This window comes from Solanum tuberosum, unplaced genomic scaffold (genome assembly GCF_000226075.1).
Source record: "Solanum tuberosum cultivar DM 1-3 516 R44 unplaced genomic scaffold, SolTub_3.0 scf00331, whole genome shotgun sequence".
In the NCBI taxonomy this organism is placed as follows: Eukaryota; Viridiplantae; Streptophyta; class Magnoliopsida; order Solanales; family Solanaceae; genus Solanum; species Solanum tuberosum.
Genome location: NW_006239253.1, coordinates 125,080 through 143,793, shown reverse-complemented (window position 1 = coordinate 143,793; position 18,714 = coordinate 125,080). Strand labels below are relative to the sequence as shown.

Genomic DNA, 18,714 nt, shown 5'->3' with positions numbered 1-18,714 from the left:
AAAAAAACATGATTATAAGACATGTATAATACATGGTTTATTCATTAACAATAAATAAATCTTGCACACTTCACTCTCTTTTTAATGATCCCAGCCCAAATAATTTATAATACACTTGTAATACAATATAACACATGCATAATTTGATCCATGTCAAAGAAAGTGGAGATGTATCACTGTAAAATTGATATTCACCCGTCAATTATCAAGATGAAGTCCCATAACAAACATTGTCATCCCAATTTTAAGAGCAACTGCTTGGACTGTCAAATGTCCTTTTCTTCACGCACTACTTTGATATTGCATACGTGCATGCAATCAATTTGAGGTAATATTAATACTTGTCTTCGTTCTTTATTAGGTATTACATTTCTGCCTTCTTTTTCTATTTTTTTTCTATTTGTTTAGATGAAAGATGCATGCTACAAGAATGGTCATGCCCATAAAAATTTTCTATAGATACCTTAACATTTATTTTGATCCACGTCATTTCTTGAATCATATTAAATATAAAAGGATCAACAACTTAAATACCATTATAGTGGTTGACAACTTAATTTTCAGGGACTTTATTCTCCCTTTAGAGCCATAAAACTGAAGTTGTGGCTCAAGATTGTGGATCTTTTAACTGTAGCTTTAAAAAATTGATACCTCGTACAGAGAAAAAAAAAGAGGAGAAAAGTGGCGAGAGAGAAAAAGGAGAAAGAGGCGAGAGAGAAAACAAAAATCTAATAAAATACATAGTATTGTTATATATTGCTATAAATGGTAATAATTAGAGAATATATTTAAAATAAGTAATTATTCTTTAAAAGGGATCCACACAAGTAATTAATCCTTTAGAAGCTACGTGAATGTGACAAAGCATTTAGAAGGGCAATTAGCTCTAGCAGAGCCTATAGACGGAAGGTTCGAAATTTTCGTAGAAATAATCTCTCATGATATCTTACCATTTGAATAGAAGAATATAATTTTCCAAATATCTTATGTATAAAAATGAGGATTTTGGCGTGTGAAAATAAAATTTTCTAAAATAAATTACATAAATTAAAAACAAGTTTGTAAAGCTACAAAATCAAATCTCCCAAAATCTTCAGTGAGGAAAGAAAAAGTGTTACTTTTATACGAAAAAAAAATAGAAACATTTTCAGTATTTCAATAAGAATATGTTTTCGACATGCGTGAGCGGATTCAATGAAAAATAAATGAAAAAAATCATATTTCGTAACACAATTTGAATTTATGATAGATAAAACATCTGTTCATAATAGTGTATGATTAATGGGAGAGAAGGATTTCCTATATTGTATTTTAGAATAAAATAGATTTTTATACCTCAAAAGCTATCTAATCATTTTTTTTTTCCTTAAAAAAAAAGGGGGGAAATTAAGCAAATACTCCATAAAAGTAAAATAATTACAAATATATACTTCTTTACATTCATACCCCATTAAATGATTACACTATATATCCCTAACTAATTTCGCTTAACTAATACTAAATAAGTATCATATACTGTATTGGTATCAATAAAACTGATAATTTTAATTAATTGATACTGATTCAATATATATATATATATATATATATATATATATACTGTATTGGTAATACTGAGGTTTCTTGTTTAGTTACTCATTTGGCCAAGTTTTTGAGACGGTAAAGATATTTCTTTTAGAAAGTTGAGGTGTTTGAGTCAACTTTTCAGAGAGAAAAAATTAAAGTGTTTTGCTAAAGAATAAAAAAGAAGAAACAAAAGAAGAAGAACAAAGAATACATTATTTTGTAGAGGTGAAATTTTGATCACTTACTATTTATTAAAAAAAAAAGTGTAGGAGAGCGTTTTGTAAGAGTAAATAATACATGAACCAGGGATGGGTTTTTGGGTCAGTAGGATTGAACATGAAAATTTCAATTTGGATTTTTTGATTTCGGGATTTACGAACTTATAATTCAAATCCAATCTAACTAAACTCGAATTGAATTGGATTTCTCAAGTTTAGTTGGATTAATTGATTTGGATATTCTAAAAAAAATTATTTTGATTTTTAAGTCTTTTAAGGCAGACCAGATAAATTATTTCTTACATTCAAGCAGTAATTATTGCTATTTTTAATTTTTAATTTTTTATGTGGTTACACTATTTATATCATTTAACATGTTATGTCTGATTGTATACTCACTATATCAAAATTAATTTTTAGCCACAATCAATCAAATATCAAACACAATACATTTATGAAAATCACTTTTCAAATGAATTAATAAAAAAAAATGCTGCTTCTTTTTTTCAAGAGCACTTTAAGAAAAAAAACCATTTTAAAGAAGTGTTCTAAATAAGCAATTTTTAACCGCAATATCAGATATGCTATAGAGTTTGTTGTCTGAAAAATAGAGAACTCTATATTTGGAGAATAAAATAGAAGATAGGGTTCTATATTTTACTCTCCAACCTTTACACTCTATGTTACTCTCCAACCACCATAAATTAACCACTCTTGGACCCTATCAGCAAGAATTGTTGTACAAATTAACGTACAATCCTAAATTATTGAGTTAAATTGTGCTCCAAGAACATGGCCTTCTAGTTTTTTTCTAAGGGGGAAAAGACAAAGAATAAGTGGTAGGTTTGGGGGTTTCACTCTGGAAGTTTGGTGCCTTCTGGTTAAACTATTGATCCCTTTGATGACTCTCCTCTTCCATCTTCCCGAGTTGCAGAGAAGAATCCGAACTATGAAAATTTGAATGGATTTGTGAGCTTTGACACATATAAGGACACAAATTCAAAACGCCAAGTAAACACTGAACTTGACACATCACGATACCAATTCAATTTCAAACACCAATAGAACTTCGCTGCAAGATGCAGCGGGATGTTGTTCTCATCGTTTAAGAGGATAAACAATTTTCTTTGAGACGAAAATCTATAGAAAACCTCAGAGCACACAAGTTCAATTACGGTTGCCATCCACCAATGAATCTATACAAATACACACTCCGTTCATGCTACGGTAGATAAACTCATTTCCAGTTTTCTTTTAATTCCAGAAATACGCACCAAATCCTTTAGAAGATCACTTCTGATAGCCAGGAGGTGGATAACCAGAGGCAGGATAGCCCGCAGGTGGATAGCCAGCAGGCGGATAGCCTGGAGCTGGATAAGCTTGTTGAGGAGGAGCTGGATAAGCTTGTTGTGGAGGTGGTTGACCATAAGCTGGAGGAGGATATCCAACAGTTGGTGGGTAAGGCTGATCTAGTCGGGACATATGCTGCATAGGTGGCACTGCCATTGGTTGAGGACCGAACTTGCCATCTCTCTTGTCCATTTCAACCTTGTGTTGAGTCTGCATTGCTCATCAAACATAGTAATCTCAGATGTAAATTATTAAATAGGAAACCGTGGAAACCTTACAAGCTCAGGTTGCTCGTAAGCTCCTCGATCTTTTTTATGACAACTATCTTTTTAACTTAATTTTTTCCGCATAAACCATTGTCAATTTATAGTTATATAAGGAGAATCATTTCATAGTTGATAAAGTTGAATTGAGTTTCTTGCTTACCTGCATACAGGCACAAACCCTGCAATCAAGAAGATGCAGCATAGTTAGGAAAGAATTTTGAGCTACTGTTAATAGAGAGATACAGGATTATCAGAAAACAATATATGAAGATAATGTCCAGGAATAGAGCGAATATAGAGAAGCTTACGTGCAGTAGACCATGTCAGACAAACATGACAGCAGCTGAGAAGCTTCCTGGATCTCCTCACTTCCAACAATCATAGCAACAATTGAAAATATGCAAGCAAGTTGTTGGAGGCAGAACATGAAACCCTACAAAGCAGGAAGAAATGTGTTACGAAATACCTTACGGATTCACTCAAAATTCAGTAAAAAGGGGAACTTGGAGAGAGAAAGAGAGAGAGAGAGAGTTTACAATAATGCAATTATCACATCGCGTTGTTTGTATGTTGAACTCATCTTGCAACATGAAGCGGGTGGAAGCCACTGAATTTCCAAAGCAGAGAAAAACCTGGTAGTTTCAAAGATAGATAATCCATCACTGCATCAGAATATTAAAGCACACGAGGCAATATAAGGGAGGTTGAAGCTCAAAATACAACCCACCAAAATTATAGGTAGATACCACAGTTAGGATAAGGTAATGTTTGATGTCGTATGCTGCATACATTCAAGGTGAAAACTTAAACTTATTGGCAGCCATCAGAAAATTCTCTTATTTCTAACTCAAGAACATTCTATGACTAACTTGAGCTTGCTTTTTAAGACAGAACGTTGTTTCCCAAGTGTGGCCAGGGAACTACTGGAAGGTTGCATGTTGCGACTAGAATGGTCGTCCAAAACAGAGAACATGTTGGTTGACTGAATAAGAGAGGAGCAGCGCAATTCACCTGCCGAAGAAAGAACCAATCGTCCTAGAAAAAAGGGTATCAGTCGCCTAAGCAATATACTTGAAAAGAGAGGAGCAGTGCCAAACACCCAAAGAAGAGTGGAGAGCGCCCGTCACCAGAAAAAGGAGAGATGCTAATCATCACAAAGAGTGGGGCTGGTCACTGAAAAGAGGAGTGGCACTGGTGGGCAGAAAAAGAGCATCACAAGTTTCTGAAAGGGGAGTAAGTACAGACCATCACAAGGTGGAGCCTGCACCAATTGTCAGAGGAGGAGAGGAGAGGAGAGTACAGCACAAAGCATATATCATATGACTGCCTACTGGTATGTGGAAGTTTGTAACTCTCTACAAAGATGTGGCGACTCTGACGCCGTGCGGAAAAACTAATGAATTAGCACGGACGCATAGGCGCTCCTCATATAAAGTTTTAATCAGGTAGAGTAAAGAAAATAAACATTTTTGTACTTGAGAATATTCTTCTATTCAAATACAATTAATCAAAACAATTTTAAACTATAATTACATAAATTTTATTTATATTCTAGTAGTAAGCAAAAAAAAAAAAGGTAATCAACTTGGTGCTCACCTCAGTTGCTAAACAAAACTCAGGACAACGACTTTCTCCACACCGACCACTGCAGGGCATATAACCCGCACAGCATGTATACCTGTGAGACAGAAAATTTCATTATACCAAAACTAGTACCACCAGGGATTGATGAAAGATAAATGTCATACCTTGTCATATCACCATAGAGAGCTCGTTTCCGAAGCAAATATGATGCACATGGTGCACTGCAGAATTGAGAATTTAGCAAGGCAAATATATTACTTACTAAAAGGAGTTATCTCTTGAAGTAAAAAGAAGAAAACACTAGTGCACAATACCCGAAATGTATAGGAAGAATCCAGTTAAAGAATACAACAACAACAAACACAGAATAGTCCCACAACTAGAGTCTGGGGAGGGTGAGTGAACACATACCTTACCCCTACCTTTGTGGGGTAAAGAGGTTGTTTCCGATAGACCTTCAACTCAAGAAAATCGGTTATAGAACAAGTTTCAGAGAAATGCAAGAAACAAAAGCTATGATGAAAATAATGAAGAAAGAGAAGTAGTGACAGTAATAATAGTAAGGATAACCAAAGTAAAAATACAACAATAGTAATTTTGTCAAAAAAAAAAAAGAAAAAAAGAGAAAAAACAAAGGTAACGGATGGGTGCTCCAGACTAGACCCTGCTCTGCTCTACCTCTGGGAAAAGAGAAAACACTTGACTATCTCTAACTGTCTACCATAATCATTGACCTCCATGTTAAAGAATGTTAGCAATAAATATCTGGGAATCTAATCACAACAACACATATGTTGTGGGACATTCGGTTAAATTGATCATGAATCAATTTGATGATATGATTTTTCCAGAGTCACTAAAAAAAATTGGAAAGCACTCGCAAACTGGGATTAAAACCAAATAAACTAAAATCAGAGGAAAACATCCTTCACTATTTCTTGCTGTTCAGTACATTTAAAATTAGAAGCGCTCTAAATTATCCCTGATATCCCCTAAAGAACCAAGATATTTCCAGTAAACAATTCCTCTTTTCTACTACAACAGCAACCCCTACCCCGTCTCCCTTCCCAAAATCCTATTTGGACTCGTAGTTCCAAATTGCACCATGTCTTACAGTATCTCACTTTAACTTTCTGCTTGATTTAACAGAAATCAACCATTCGTGACCACACAGGCAGGCAGGTTGAAAGCAGAGAGATAATTCAGCCACCAGCCAAGTCAAAAAAACAAACAACCTTCCATTCCTTTTGGTGCAATTGGCGTAAATATCAATTGGTGCATCACTTTGCTTAATAAGTTAAAACTTGTTTGATAAGTTGGGTTTACTGAATAAATGTACATAAGACAACATTCAAAAAAAGGATAATCCAGATAAAGGAAACTACAAACAGCTGAATGTTATGGTCTTCCATATCTTCGGACATACTAGGTTAAACTAATTAATTCGCATCACACTGCAACAGCTCTCAATCGAACATCAAATTAAGCTTAAGATTGAAAGTTTCTTTCACTGGAACATTTGTTGTGTCTATTTTCTCTCTCTTCACTTGGCTCATATTCAATGGTGTTTGTTTGGGCTCTTTTTTTTACAATGGTGGTAGTTTGGAGCATCATTCTGTCATATCTGTTTTCACTTTCTTGCAGTAGTATTAGCATTATTCTCGTAGCTTCTTGTCTTGGACTTTGTCACCCTAATGTTTCTTGTGCTTTGATTATCGCATTATTTCGATGTTATTGTTCCTTTTCTCCTGAGTGTTATTTACTGCTCTCCTTCTGGTTGCCATGTCTTCTTCTTCTTCTCCGTATTTCCTTTTTCAAACTACTTTGAAAAGCTCTCCTTGAAGACCAAGGGTCTATCTAAAACAACCTCTCTACATTCATGAGTTAGAGTAGCAAGCGGGCAGGCCGGGTCGAAAACTAAAGGGATCTAACAAAACAGGTACTACTAGACTAAATCCAACTTAACTAATAGGATGGATATAAAACTCAATTCTAAAGAGCACATACAAACTAAGTCAAATCACCGCAATTCCTCTCAGCAAAACACTCGTTCCATCCAAATCAACAATCAAAACATAAAATTCTCCTATAAACTACCAATTTTTTTTTTCAGTTACAATTCATACAATAAGCATACATTCAACAGATCAAAAATCAACAACATTAGATACATCATGAAAAAAAAAAAAAAAACACATACGTACCACCACAAAGCAAAGCAGCAATCTGCAACCAAAACAAAACAAAAAAAACCGTATAAGCAATACACATAATAATCTTCTGTGGAATTACATACAGACAACTTGAAGGAGGTAGAGATTTACAAGGAGTATCAGCTTGGATTGTGCTCATAAGATCAGTGTGCCAAAGGTTGCGATAATTCTGTCGGACCTGCATCTTGTTCAAATACTCTTGCGACCCCATATCTGATCTCTGCTTAAGATTTGAGAGAAATGCAAATCAGAAACCCTAGATAAATCTCCTTTTTTGCTTTCAGTCAATGAAATGGGGAAAAGGAGTTTTTGCCAAGTCAATGTTAGTCCATATAAACAAAATTGAGACAATTTAAGCAAAAAAGTATAGAAAACGCTTGCGAAGTTTCCTCTTACACAGTTGGCGAAGACGTTCAAGTTGGGTTTGAAAATTGAAACCGTGGAGACGACGTTCTCTTTTCTTTTTTTTTTCGCTTTTAAGCCAAAAGAAAAGTGCCAAAGCAAGTGGCTACAAAGTACAAACTGAAAAAATCACTTTCTCCGATTCAATTTATATGAGTTAATTTGATTTGACGCCACATATGATTTAAATTAAGTCATATTTTTTCTGTTTCTTTTTAATTATCATGTCTCACTTTTCGATAATCAATTTAGCCAATATGTAAATTAGATTAGATTATATTAATTTGATATTTTAAAATAAAATTTTAGATTTTATATAGAAAGTAATATAAATTGCAACTTTTTTCATATTAATATGATGAAAAAATATATTTTAAAATGTTAGTCAAAATTCATATCGTTTTAACCCTCAAAAGGAAATTATGACAATTAAAAAGGAATCGAAGGAGTAGATATTTGTGTGACTATAAATCATTACATATTAAGAAAAAAATAAACATTTTAAAGTTAAATTATTATTAAATATACAATTATGTCATTTTATTTTAAACTGACTTAGAAAAGCAAGTAGAGTAATATAAATGGGACAGAGGGAATAGTACAATACTCTCTCAGGTCCATTCTAGTTACAATTCGTTTGGACATGCGAAATCATAATACTAAAGTTGGAGTTTTATTTGAATATACCATTTGATATTTTAAAATAAAATTTTAGAAAGTAATATAAATTGCAATATTTTTCATATCTGATGAAAAAATATATTTTTATATGTAATATATAAACTTATGTGTCAAATTTTACATTTTAAAAAATAAAATCATGATTGTTTTTTGGAAAATTTAGGATGTGAAATCATGATTTCAAATCGCGTATTTAAAAACTGACTTAAAATCATAATACAAAATTGCATGTCCGAACACAATCTTAGTATCATTTTATAAAATTAAGATACTATAATTAATTAACAGTTTTATTTTTATTCAATAAATATGGAGAAGATTAATGTAGTAAAAAAATGTAGTATTAAATTAAATTCAAAGAATAAATAAAAATGATTTAGTTAAATTGTCCTTTTAGTTAATATCTTCTTAAGAAGTATATAAAAGAAAAATATGATAAGTAAAATGGACCTAGAGGAGAGTAGTAACTAAAACTCATCTTTTTTTAATGAAAAATGTTCAAATTAAAATTTCTTTCTATTTTAATTTAGGTAAACTTTTTGAAACAATGTAAATATTAAGAAAATAATAATGATTTTTAAGTTGGGATCTCAGATATATCATATATTTGTGCAGTAATAAAATCATATTTTTAAATTGATATATAAATTTTTAAGTGTATATTTACAATAATGCAATAACATTCATTCAAATAAATAATAATTTTACAAAATTTAATCTTACCCTCAATTATTGTTTTTATTGTTTAAAGCCTTTTGCTTTCTTCATTTATTGTGAATGATGTTTGAATAAAGTGGATTGTGCAATTGGTTGTTGATGAGGATGAAAGGTGTAAGAATCAAACTTGAAGGCAATTTGCAATTAATGTCTATTTAGATTTTTGATAAAATCAAATTCAAACCGTTCAATTCATTTAAATTTGGATGGATTATTAATATGTCTATTTATTATTTCAATTCATTTTTTAATATTTAAATGATTTATAATAATTAACAGTGATATAATAAAATTCTTATTTTATTTATTACTTCTTATGGATATATCAAATTAAATATGAACAAATAAACACAGGCGGAAGGAGTAATAGTTTTAAGTAGCTACTATAATTAGTTAAGTTGACAATTAGTTGGATTAGCTGGATTTTGGATTAAAGAATATTTAGGGTGTGTTTGGTATGATGGAAAACATTTTCCAGAAAATGTTTTCCAATTTTCTCATGTTTGGTTGGGTTAAATGTTTTGGAAAATGTTTTCCAAATCAACTCATTTTCCTCAAATTTAAGGAAAATGACTTCCCTTCAAAACTTATGGAAAACATTTTCCAAAACTTTCTTCCAACTTCAACACCCCCTACCCACCCCACCCCCCAAAAGAAATTTAAGTTTGTTTTTAAAAAATGTTTTCAATTTCAAAAATTATTTTCTACTCTAGTAAAAATAAAAGATATTTCTCAAAAATATTTTCATTCATAAATCAAACACTAAAATTCTTTTCCGAAAAATATTTTCTAATCACCAACCAAACATGAGAAAATAAGTCAAAAATCAACTTATTTTCCAGGAAAACATTTTCTAGGAAAACATTTTCCATGGAAAACATTTTCCTTCATACCAAACACACCCTTAGACAAAATTTGAGAATTGTTTCCTTGTATCTCGTTTTGAATGTCTACTCAATTGATCCATGTGTAGACATTTGAATTGTCGATTTCATATCTCTTTCTTCTTTAATTTACTCTAGTAAATTGTAAACGTCTAAATTAAGTTTTAAGATAGATGCTCAATATATTTTATGTGAAGAGGAGATCGATGTGTAACTGCCTCGGTAAGAAGGTGTGAGAGATTGATCATAGTGAATTTGAGAAGGAATATAGATAGAATAAAAAAATATTGAGATGGGGTGATTTAGGTATGCTCACCGCAGACATAACCTTGATAGAAGGATATGGAGGATGAAGATTAGAATACAGGGTTAATAGGTAGTCGGATGTAGGGGTGACAAAATCAAATTCAACCCGTCCAACTTGACCCAATCCATTTAGGTTTGGGTTGGTTATTGACCCGCTAATTTGTTAGCTCAACCCATTTCAATCCATTAAAATTTGGGTTGATATTGATTTTTGAGAAATCTTGTCAAAATATTTCTAATTTTTTTAATATATTATATATAGTTATAATAATTTATTAGGTACTAAAAGCATATAAAATACTTCCTCAGTCCCTAATTACTTGTCTATTTTTCCTTTTTAGTTGTCCCTAATTACTTGTCCATTTTAACAAATCAAGAAAGAACAAGTTTTTTTTTACATATTATACCCTTAATTAATTACTTTGAAAAAAAATAAAAATTCTTGAAAATCTTAAGTTTTTAATTCATTAACTTCACAATTAATAGGGATAAAATGGTAAACTCACTATGTCAATTATTGTTTTCTTAATAGGTGTGTCAATTTTTAAAAGTGAACAAGTAATTAAGGACAAAAGGAGTAACAAATAAAACTATTAAAACTTAATAAAAATTAGGCGGGCAGAGTTGACCCGTTACCTAACCCGTTTTGACCTAATCCATTTTAGCTCAAACAAATTTGGGTTGGGTTGGTTGGATCTTGACCCGTTTATTGTCTCGACTCATTTTGACCCGCCCAAAATTCAATCCAATTCGCCCAATTGTCACCCCTAGTCAGATGTATTTCTTCTTCTTTTTCTATGTATTAGTATTAATCTTATTTTTCATTATTTTAGGTTTCTATTACTATATGTCATTACTTTTGTTTTTGTTGCTACTGCCTCGATAAGCTGGTTTGCGTGTAAAATTAAAGTGAATTTATCGTTGTTGTTTTTCCTATGAAGTTACTAGTAATTCTCAAAACTTAGATTATACGAAAAGAAGTTTCAAATGTTTGAAGTTATCATTGCATAAGAATTGGTGGAAAAAAAAAAAGACCTTAGAAAGGAATGGGAAAATGAGATAATTTCTCGGATGATCACTCAACTATATTCTCTTCGTTCCATTTTATGTTGCACTTTGCGAATTTCAAGATTCAAACACATCTATCTTTAATCATAAGTTTTTTCTAGATCTTTTTAACATTTTGAATTATCAATTACTTTTTACGTAATTTACAAATATATAAATTTCATTTCAAAAAAATTGAAGATTTTGTGCGCAAATTCTCGATCAAACTTAAACTGTTTTGACTCTCGGAAAAATAGCAAGTAAATTGGGACAGAGCGAGTAGTTATTATTTCTATTGGTTGAGTGAAATCAGGGGAAAAGTAGTCCTAAAAAGCATTAAAATAATTAAAAGACTCAAGTTCATGGACTAAGAATCTTTCACTTGATTTAGAGAAAGAAAGCTTTAGATACAAGCATTAAACCTGATAATTTACACACATAATTGACATCTGAAAAGTAGAAAAATCACAATAAACAACAGCACCAGACAGGGAAAATGATAAGATAAAAGGTATCTTCAACTCTTCAAGACCTGCTGCTCTTGAATGGAATAGCTCTGATGATTATCTGATGGTAAACTGCAGCAAGAGCTGCTCCAATGAATGGTCCAACCCAGAAGATCCACTGAAAATTATCAGGAAAAAACAACACTTTTTAGTCAAGACATAACACAACAACACGCCTTTCAAAATGTCGGAAAATTTGTCATCTCGACGTGCTTCTAAGTTAAAGACTTACGTGGTCATCCCATGCCTGGTCTTTGTTGTAGATGATAGCAGCTCCAAGACTCCTGGCAGGGTTGATGCCAGTTCCGGTGATTGGGATGGTGGCCAAATGAACCAAGAACACCGCGAATCCAATTGGAAGAGGTGCCAAAATCTGTCATAACAAAATTGTATATTATGATTCCTCATACATTGACTTGAATCTAGTACACAAAATCTATGTTGCTCAGACTCTTCAGAAATGCCAATGGATGCTTGTCGGATCCTCCAAAATTAGTGCATTTACAAAAAATCCGACACGGGTTCGGCTGTATTTTTGGGAGAGTCGGAGCATCATAGCACAGAAGGCAGTGCCAATGGGCCAATCTTGTCACAAGTTCTTAAGACAAGAATAGTTAAGTTATATTGTGTATGTATCAAACCATTTTACTCTCATTTTTTACCTCCTAAAGGTAAAAATCAAAACTTTGATCCAAAAAAGTACTCTAGCACTATTAAGCTAAAGTTATTGGTAGGACAAGAAAGCACTTACAGGAACATGTGAATCTCTAGCACTTCTTTTGGCATCAGTGGCAGAGAAAACAGTGTAGACAAGGACAAAAGTGCCAATAATCTCAGCACCAAGTCCATCACCTTTGGTGTAGCCAGGACTAACAAAATTAGCACCACCCTGAAGTCTCTCATAGGGTCCAACCATGAAACCCTTCACAACACCAGCACCACAGATGGCACCAAGGCACTGCATCACTATATAGAACACTGCCCTTGTTAAAGACAGTTTCCTTGCCAAGAACAGACCAAATGTCACAGCTGGATTAATGTGTCCTCCTGTTTCAGTACAAATTAGGGACTCAGTACATGAGCACATGTAAAAAATGATACTCAGCCTATTCAACCCCAAAAACTAGCTCGATTCATCAACAGATAAACAATTCACAATTCTTTAAATTTTAAAATTTAACTCCACTTGTGTGAGCTCACTCACATCACCAGTCTCAAGCTCCGATAAAGGAGGAGGGTTGTCGAGGATCAATCGGAAACAACCTCTCTCTAAGATAGGGGTAACTGCATACATCTTAACCTGCTCAGATTCCACTCGTGAAATTACACTAAGTTCATTGTAATTATATAGTCAAACTACTAACATAAGCAAATTAAAACAAAGGGTTTTTGTGGGTATTGTAGTAGATCCATAAAAACAGTCCCCAAATGAAAATCAGTGACAACAAACAAAAAAAGATTACAACTTTACAGTATCATGAGCAAAAAAAAAAAGATTTGAGCAAGAATTAAGTAGTACTATTAGTAACTAACCTGAGATACCAGCAGTACAGTAAACCAAAGCAAAGATCATACCACCAAAAGCCCAAGCAACTCCTTGAATACCCACAGAAGAACACAAACTATCAGACCTTTTAAGTCCCATAACAGTCAAGATAGTTATGTACAAGAACAAGAAAGTAGCCATAAACTCAGCAATTCCAGCTCTGTAAAAAGACCACGATGACAATTCCCCTGGTTCAAACAGAGGAGCTGGTGGTGGCTCCTTGTAATCCTTGTCTGTTTGAGCAGCTGTCCCCAATGGCTGAGTCTCTCTGTACTTGTTTGCTCCAAGATTAACATCTTCTTCTTTGTTCTCTGCCATTTTTTTTTTCCTCACTCACTTTTTTCTCTTCTCTCTGTGTATTATTGAGTGCTCAATGGAATCCAAGAAAAGGAAGTAAGGTGCTGAGACAAGGATAAGGTTTGTCTTATTTTATAGTGGAGAACACATCATTTACACCAATATAAAATATGGTACAATTTTTTTTTTCTTTTTTCACTTAGTTGTATAATAATTTATGGAGTTGTTATAATCTTTTTGTAAGGTTGATTAACTTGTTAATGGCAAATTATGAAGTCCACTACAGAGTGAAAATATTGCGAGAGAAGTATTGGAAACACCTTTGAACTTAACGTAAATTATTAATTTCGTTTCTGAACGGTTGACACTCTTAAAAACACCTTTCTACTTGATTAACTATACTTTGATACACCCACGATCGGCCACAAGTGGTCTCAAATCTTGTAAGAACATGAAAATCTTAATAAAAAGCGGAGAGAATTATTTAAAGTACTCTTAAACTTGACGAGAATTTATGGATGTATTTCACTCATTTTACAAGATTAGAAGTGTATTTAAGTTCAGTTAGTCAAGTAAATAAGTGTTTTTAAGGTTGTCACTAATTTGAGGATGAAAAAAATAATTGCACCGAATTTAGGTGTGTTTTCAATATATTTGTTTTTGGTAAAGAAAGAAAAGAAGGCTTTGGATTATGAAAGTCTCTATTCAAAGGTCTGACCTAGTAGTTAATAAAGTAAATTGAGAATATAAGATTTTCTATTCAAATTTTAATAGAGACAAAAATATTTGATTGATTTCTATCTGTTCTAAGCTGATAGAGTTAACTAGTATCAGTTATTAGTAAGAGATGATATATACTATATGAAATTAATTGAGGTGCTGATCAGAAGTTCATCATTATAAAAAATAATAATCATGAAAGTTAGGGATGCTTGACAATTTTTTCTATGCTTTAATTAGTTGTCCTTATTATCTTCTACAGAGTGTCACATAATTTATTTCTTGAAAAAGCTTATACTCTTCCATTTGATTTGCTGGTCGGGGCAAACTTATTCACCTAATCTTCAAATAGTTGCAACAAAGGCCAGCTAAGCAAAACTTTGAAATTTTGTATTGCCATCATAAAAAGTGATTTCTTTTTATTACACTATTAGGCAAAGGAAAGACTATAAGGAGATTAAATAATGATGAATTATTTTCTGACGTCCTTAATAGGGGACGATTTAAGTAGAATTGACAAGCTTTTAAGTTGATGAGTTTTTGAAAATAAGGTAGACATGCCATTATAGACAAATTTTTATACTAAGAAATAAAAGAGGAAAGTGAAGAGCTTTATAAGGCACAACTCAAATTTAGATAATACACATATTTTTGGGGGGCAATGTGGCCCAGACGAAAGGTTAGTATGAACCTAGATCCAAAGAGGATAATACATGGACTTAGATTATAACAAATATGATTTCAAAGCACGTATATTGCCAGGAAGATGGTGGAACAAACCTCGATGAGGACGCTATGTTTCTAAAAGAGGAGTGTATCGACACTCCTGACAGAGGGTGGTTTGATGAAGATGGTTTGTTGAAGGTGAATCAAGCAACTTCTAAAGATGGAGTGCACATAACATCTTAGCAAATCACATATCGAAATGAGAGATGAAACTAAAGAGTTTTATAAAGCATAACTCAAGTTCACATGATACATATATTTTTTAAGCTCGATGTGAAGATAAATCCAAGCTGACATAGGCATATAGCAAATAATACGTGTCATAAATTTAAATTATGATATATTTATTAGTATCTTTGCTGATAAATATTCTGGTATAATGGGTTTGATTATACATATTGTAATTATAGTATAAACATTTAGAAATTGCTTAGTCCCTTAGTTAAAAAAAATTCTATTAAACATGAAATGATTTTATATAGCTATAAAATTTTATTTCAAATAATTCATTGTGGCTAAAAGAATGTTATTGTTACAATAACTTTTATCACGTAGTAATAATTTATGATTATCTACGAAATTCTATTTAACAAGAATTTTATAGCTACTTAAGTAGATATTATCATCATTATTAATAATTATAACAACATTGAGAAATAAACTTTGCCAATTTCCTCTTCATCACTAAGAAATTTTGTGAATTCACAAATAGCATGAAGTGAGATGACTATATTAGTTTTAGCATAACTTTCACTATTTTATCGAATATTAATGATTATAACACCTTATCAACATAGGAATAAAGTATTTCTACCCACTAATTATATTATTAGACAAACCACTACAAAACAAAAACAACAAAAAAGAATCTTATTATAATGGTGATTATGGGCGGTGGGATTATCTAAGCAAAGCTAAATAAAGCTCATATTACTTAATTAAGCCCCTAACCCTCCTATTTTCTTTAATAATTTTTCTATATTAGTGGAGAAATCATAGCCACAGCCCCACAATCACCCAAAATAAAACAAAAATAAATAAATAAATAAATATATGGTCATTGAGTGGGCTAGAGAAAAAAATAGCCGTTTCTTTCTGTGACCGTTGAGAAAAAGTGACAGCTTTTTTCCCTTGTCAACATTACATGGCCAACACTCTATGGCCAGAATTTAAGCATAGAGCTCATCATCATCTTGAGCAGTTAGCCATTGTATCTGTAGTTGAAAAGGAATAAAGGATCCATCGATACCCTGTCTGTTTCAATTTACGTGATATTATTTGATTTGATATTAAATTTTAAAAGATTTTTGAAATTATGATGTAAAACAAAGTTTAGTCAGTTATGTGACTATAAATCATTTCATTATAAATGAGGAATTTGAAAAGTTCATAAATTTGCTCAAAAGAGATTTTTACACCGTGTCTACGAAGTTCATAAATTGCAAAAAGATAAAATTAAGGTGATTTTACTAATTGAAAAAGTTATTCCAGGTGAGAAATTCTAAAGGTGTGTGATCTAATTCATTTTGCACAAATAATGGGTCTTATACTACTAATCCCATTCCCACAAAAACATAATGCTCTATCTCGGATGAGAGGTCGGAGTTGTTCGGATGATGAAACTCTAGTTTTAAAATTGTAAGTTCGAGTTATCAAAAGTGTAAAAAAGATGGTAGCTCCTTGAAGGGGTTGGAAAAAAAACATATCCTATACTATGATTAATTACCATATCTAAAGTCTAATGAGAGTTTTCAAGAGAACTCCACACAAATAATAAAAAGAAAAGATGATGCTCCACTACCCTAACATTTGTGACAATTAATGTGGGCCAAATTCTACAAATTTGTCTTTGCTTGTGCTTAGCTTTATCTAGAATTTCCAGCAAATAGCTTGATAGTATTAGAACGAAAAAGAGGAATATCCAATCACGGTCTATACAACTCATACTCGTGACATTATTAATTGGCTTTTAGCCCTACTCACATGCTATATTGTGCAACTTCAAGCTCCACTCATAGAATCTATAAAAATGTTGTCGCACTTTTGTTGGATTCTTAAAAAATGCACTATTTTTGAAGGATTCGATACACATCTGATGACATTTTTGAAGAGTCCGAGCAACATTACCTTCAAAATTTGAGGTAGTACATATATCAAACAAAAAAGACAAAAAGAAAACTGAAAAAAAGATAAAGGAATTGTAACAAGTGAAAGATTGTGATCATATACTGTTAAATCTATCAATTTGTTTCAAGAGATTATATATATATATTATTAGGATCATATACATGAAAAGAGAATTGAGTAGTAGTTCATTGTCATCTTGTATATATGCAAGTTTGATTCTCATTTGGTTCTTTTTTGTCTCTCCTCTGACCGCTAATTATTTGTTTCGGGTCGATATTTTATTATTTTATTGTTTTTGTTTGTTGTTATTGCGTTTGTTTCATAATTTGTTCAGTCAAGGGTCTTTAAAAATAATAATATCTCTATCTTCTTAAAGGTCTAATAAGATCTGCCTACACTCTACTATCGTCTCCAACTCTACTTGTAAAATCAAACTGAATTTATTGTCTCTTCTCCCTGTTAATTTTTCTTGTATGACCCTGACAAAGGAATTATGTCAAATAAAAAAAGACAAAAAGAAAACTGAAAAAAGATAAAGAAATTGTAACAAGTGAGAGAAATGATCTCCCCTACACTTTTACTAATCAAGTTTTGATCTACTCTTCTGAGTTAAATTGAATTAGAATAATTTATTATTTTAAATTATAAATTTAGATATTCAAAAATTGTGATAATTTCCAATTCTTTTTTTTAGTTGATAAAAGAAATACGTCTTAAAATATTAATTAAAATGTATATAATTTAACTCTCGAAAAATGAAATGTAATAAGTAGAAGTGAATGAAAAAATATTTCTTAGCCGTCCAAACCTTATCAAGATTGTTAGTATATCAGCTAATGTCACAAAATCATGGGAAGTTTTTGCCTTAACAAACCGACTCATTTGTTAATGTTGCACAAAAAAAATTAGTGGAGTAATCAATTATGTGATAAATGATCCATATTATAATGTTAATATTAGAAGTGACCTCTTAGCCAATATTGTTTTTTATTTTAAAAAATGAGTGATGTAGGGAGAATAACCACATATACTACCATTTAAAAAAAAAATTAACACTAAAATCTAAATTTTATTTAGGAGATGTTATTAAGTATTGTTAAAGATAAGAGAGTAGGAGCATCTATTACATATATACATATTATTTACGGGCCAACTTAGGGTATGTGACTAATAAATAATATTACACGTCTTAATCACTAAATAAAATACATGTTTGTGACTTCAAGTTTTGTCAAAATTAATACAAATATATAGGTGCTAATAATTGTGTTACATTCTCATCATGACTCATGACTCATGACATTGATAGGTACTTAGCCTTGTTCCATACACAACCCCTTAAACTTACCCTCATTTTTCATTTTGGCACTCCAACTTAGTCTTGTTTCATTTTAACCCTTAAATTCCATTTTTTTCTGTATCATTTAAACACTAATACTATTTTTATGATTTTTTTATTTATTTATGTTCTTCAATTGTAATTTTTTATTTTTAAAAAAAAAATAGACGTGTGTCTGTTAATTTTCGTAAAAAAATTAAACATTCGCGAACGAACATA

At 31.6% G+C, this 18,714-nt stretch overlaps 2 protein-coding genes across 4 annotated transcripts; both read right to left on the bottom strand.

The window, feature by feature from the left end:
* Nucleotides 1-2,805: 2,805 nt before the first annotated feature.
* Nucleotides 2,806-7,701, bottom strand: LOC102601208 (uncharacterized). Of its 3 annotated transcripts, none has more exons than XM_006360630.2 (9): nucleotides 7,594-7,701; nucleotides 7,309-7,417; nucleotides 7,189-7,210; nucleotides 5,149-5,205; nucleotides 4,997-5,078; nucleotides 3,937-4,032; nucleotides 3,709-3,833; nucleotides 3,561-3,579; nucleotides 2,806-3,344 (listed from the first exon to the last, which is right to left on the bottom strand). In XM_006360630.2, exons 2-9 carry the CDS (start codon nucleotides 7,406-7,408, stop codon nucleotides 3,075-3,077), a joined length of 771 nt encoding a protein of 256 aa, XP_006360692.1. In that variant the 5' UTR covers nucleotides 7,409-7,417; nucleotides 7,594-7,701; the 3' UTR covers nucleotides 2,806-3,074. The 3 variants fall into 3 exon arrangements, with proteins under 3 accessions (XP_006360692.1, XP_006360693.1, XP_015170443.1); XM_006360631.2 differs by having other exon boundaries at nucleotides 7,309-7,420; nucleotides 7,594-7,692; XM_015314957.1 differs by having other exon boundaries at nucleotides 7,587-7,674.
* Nucleotides 7,702-11,759: 4,058 nt separating this feature from the next.
* On the bottom strand, nucleotides 11,760-13,604 carry MIP1 (major intrinsic protein 1-like protein). The gene is given in 4 exon segments (NM_001288459.1): nucleotides 11,760-11,858; nucleotides 11,973-12,113; nucleotides 12,492-12,787; nucleotides 13,274-13,604. Coding segments are annotated over 4 exon segments (867 nt in total).
* Nucleotides 13,605-18,714: the final 5,110 nt, after the last annotated feature.

Excerpts from the sequence above, each read along its gene's own strand:
- LOC102601208 (XM_006360630.2), bottom strand. The coding sequence starts at position 7,408 with ATGGGGTCGCAAGAGTATTTGAACAAGATGCAGGTCCGACAGAATTAT. Across the intron at positions 7,211-7,308 it reads AATCCAAGCTGATACTCCTT|ATTGCTGCTTTGCTTTGTGG; the intron begins GTAAATCTCTAC and ends TTTTGGTTGCAG. Across the intron at positions 5,079-5,148 it reads CTCTATGGTGATATGACAAG|GTATACATGCTGTGCGGGTT; the intron begins GTATGACATTTA and ends TCTGTCTCACAG.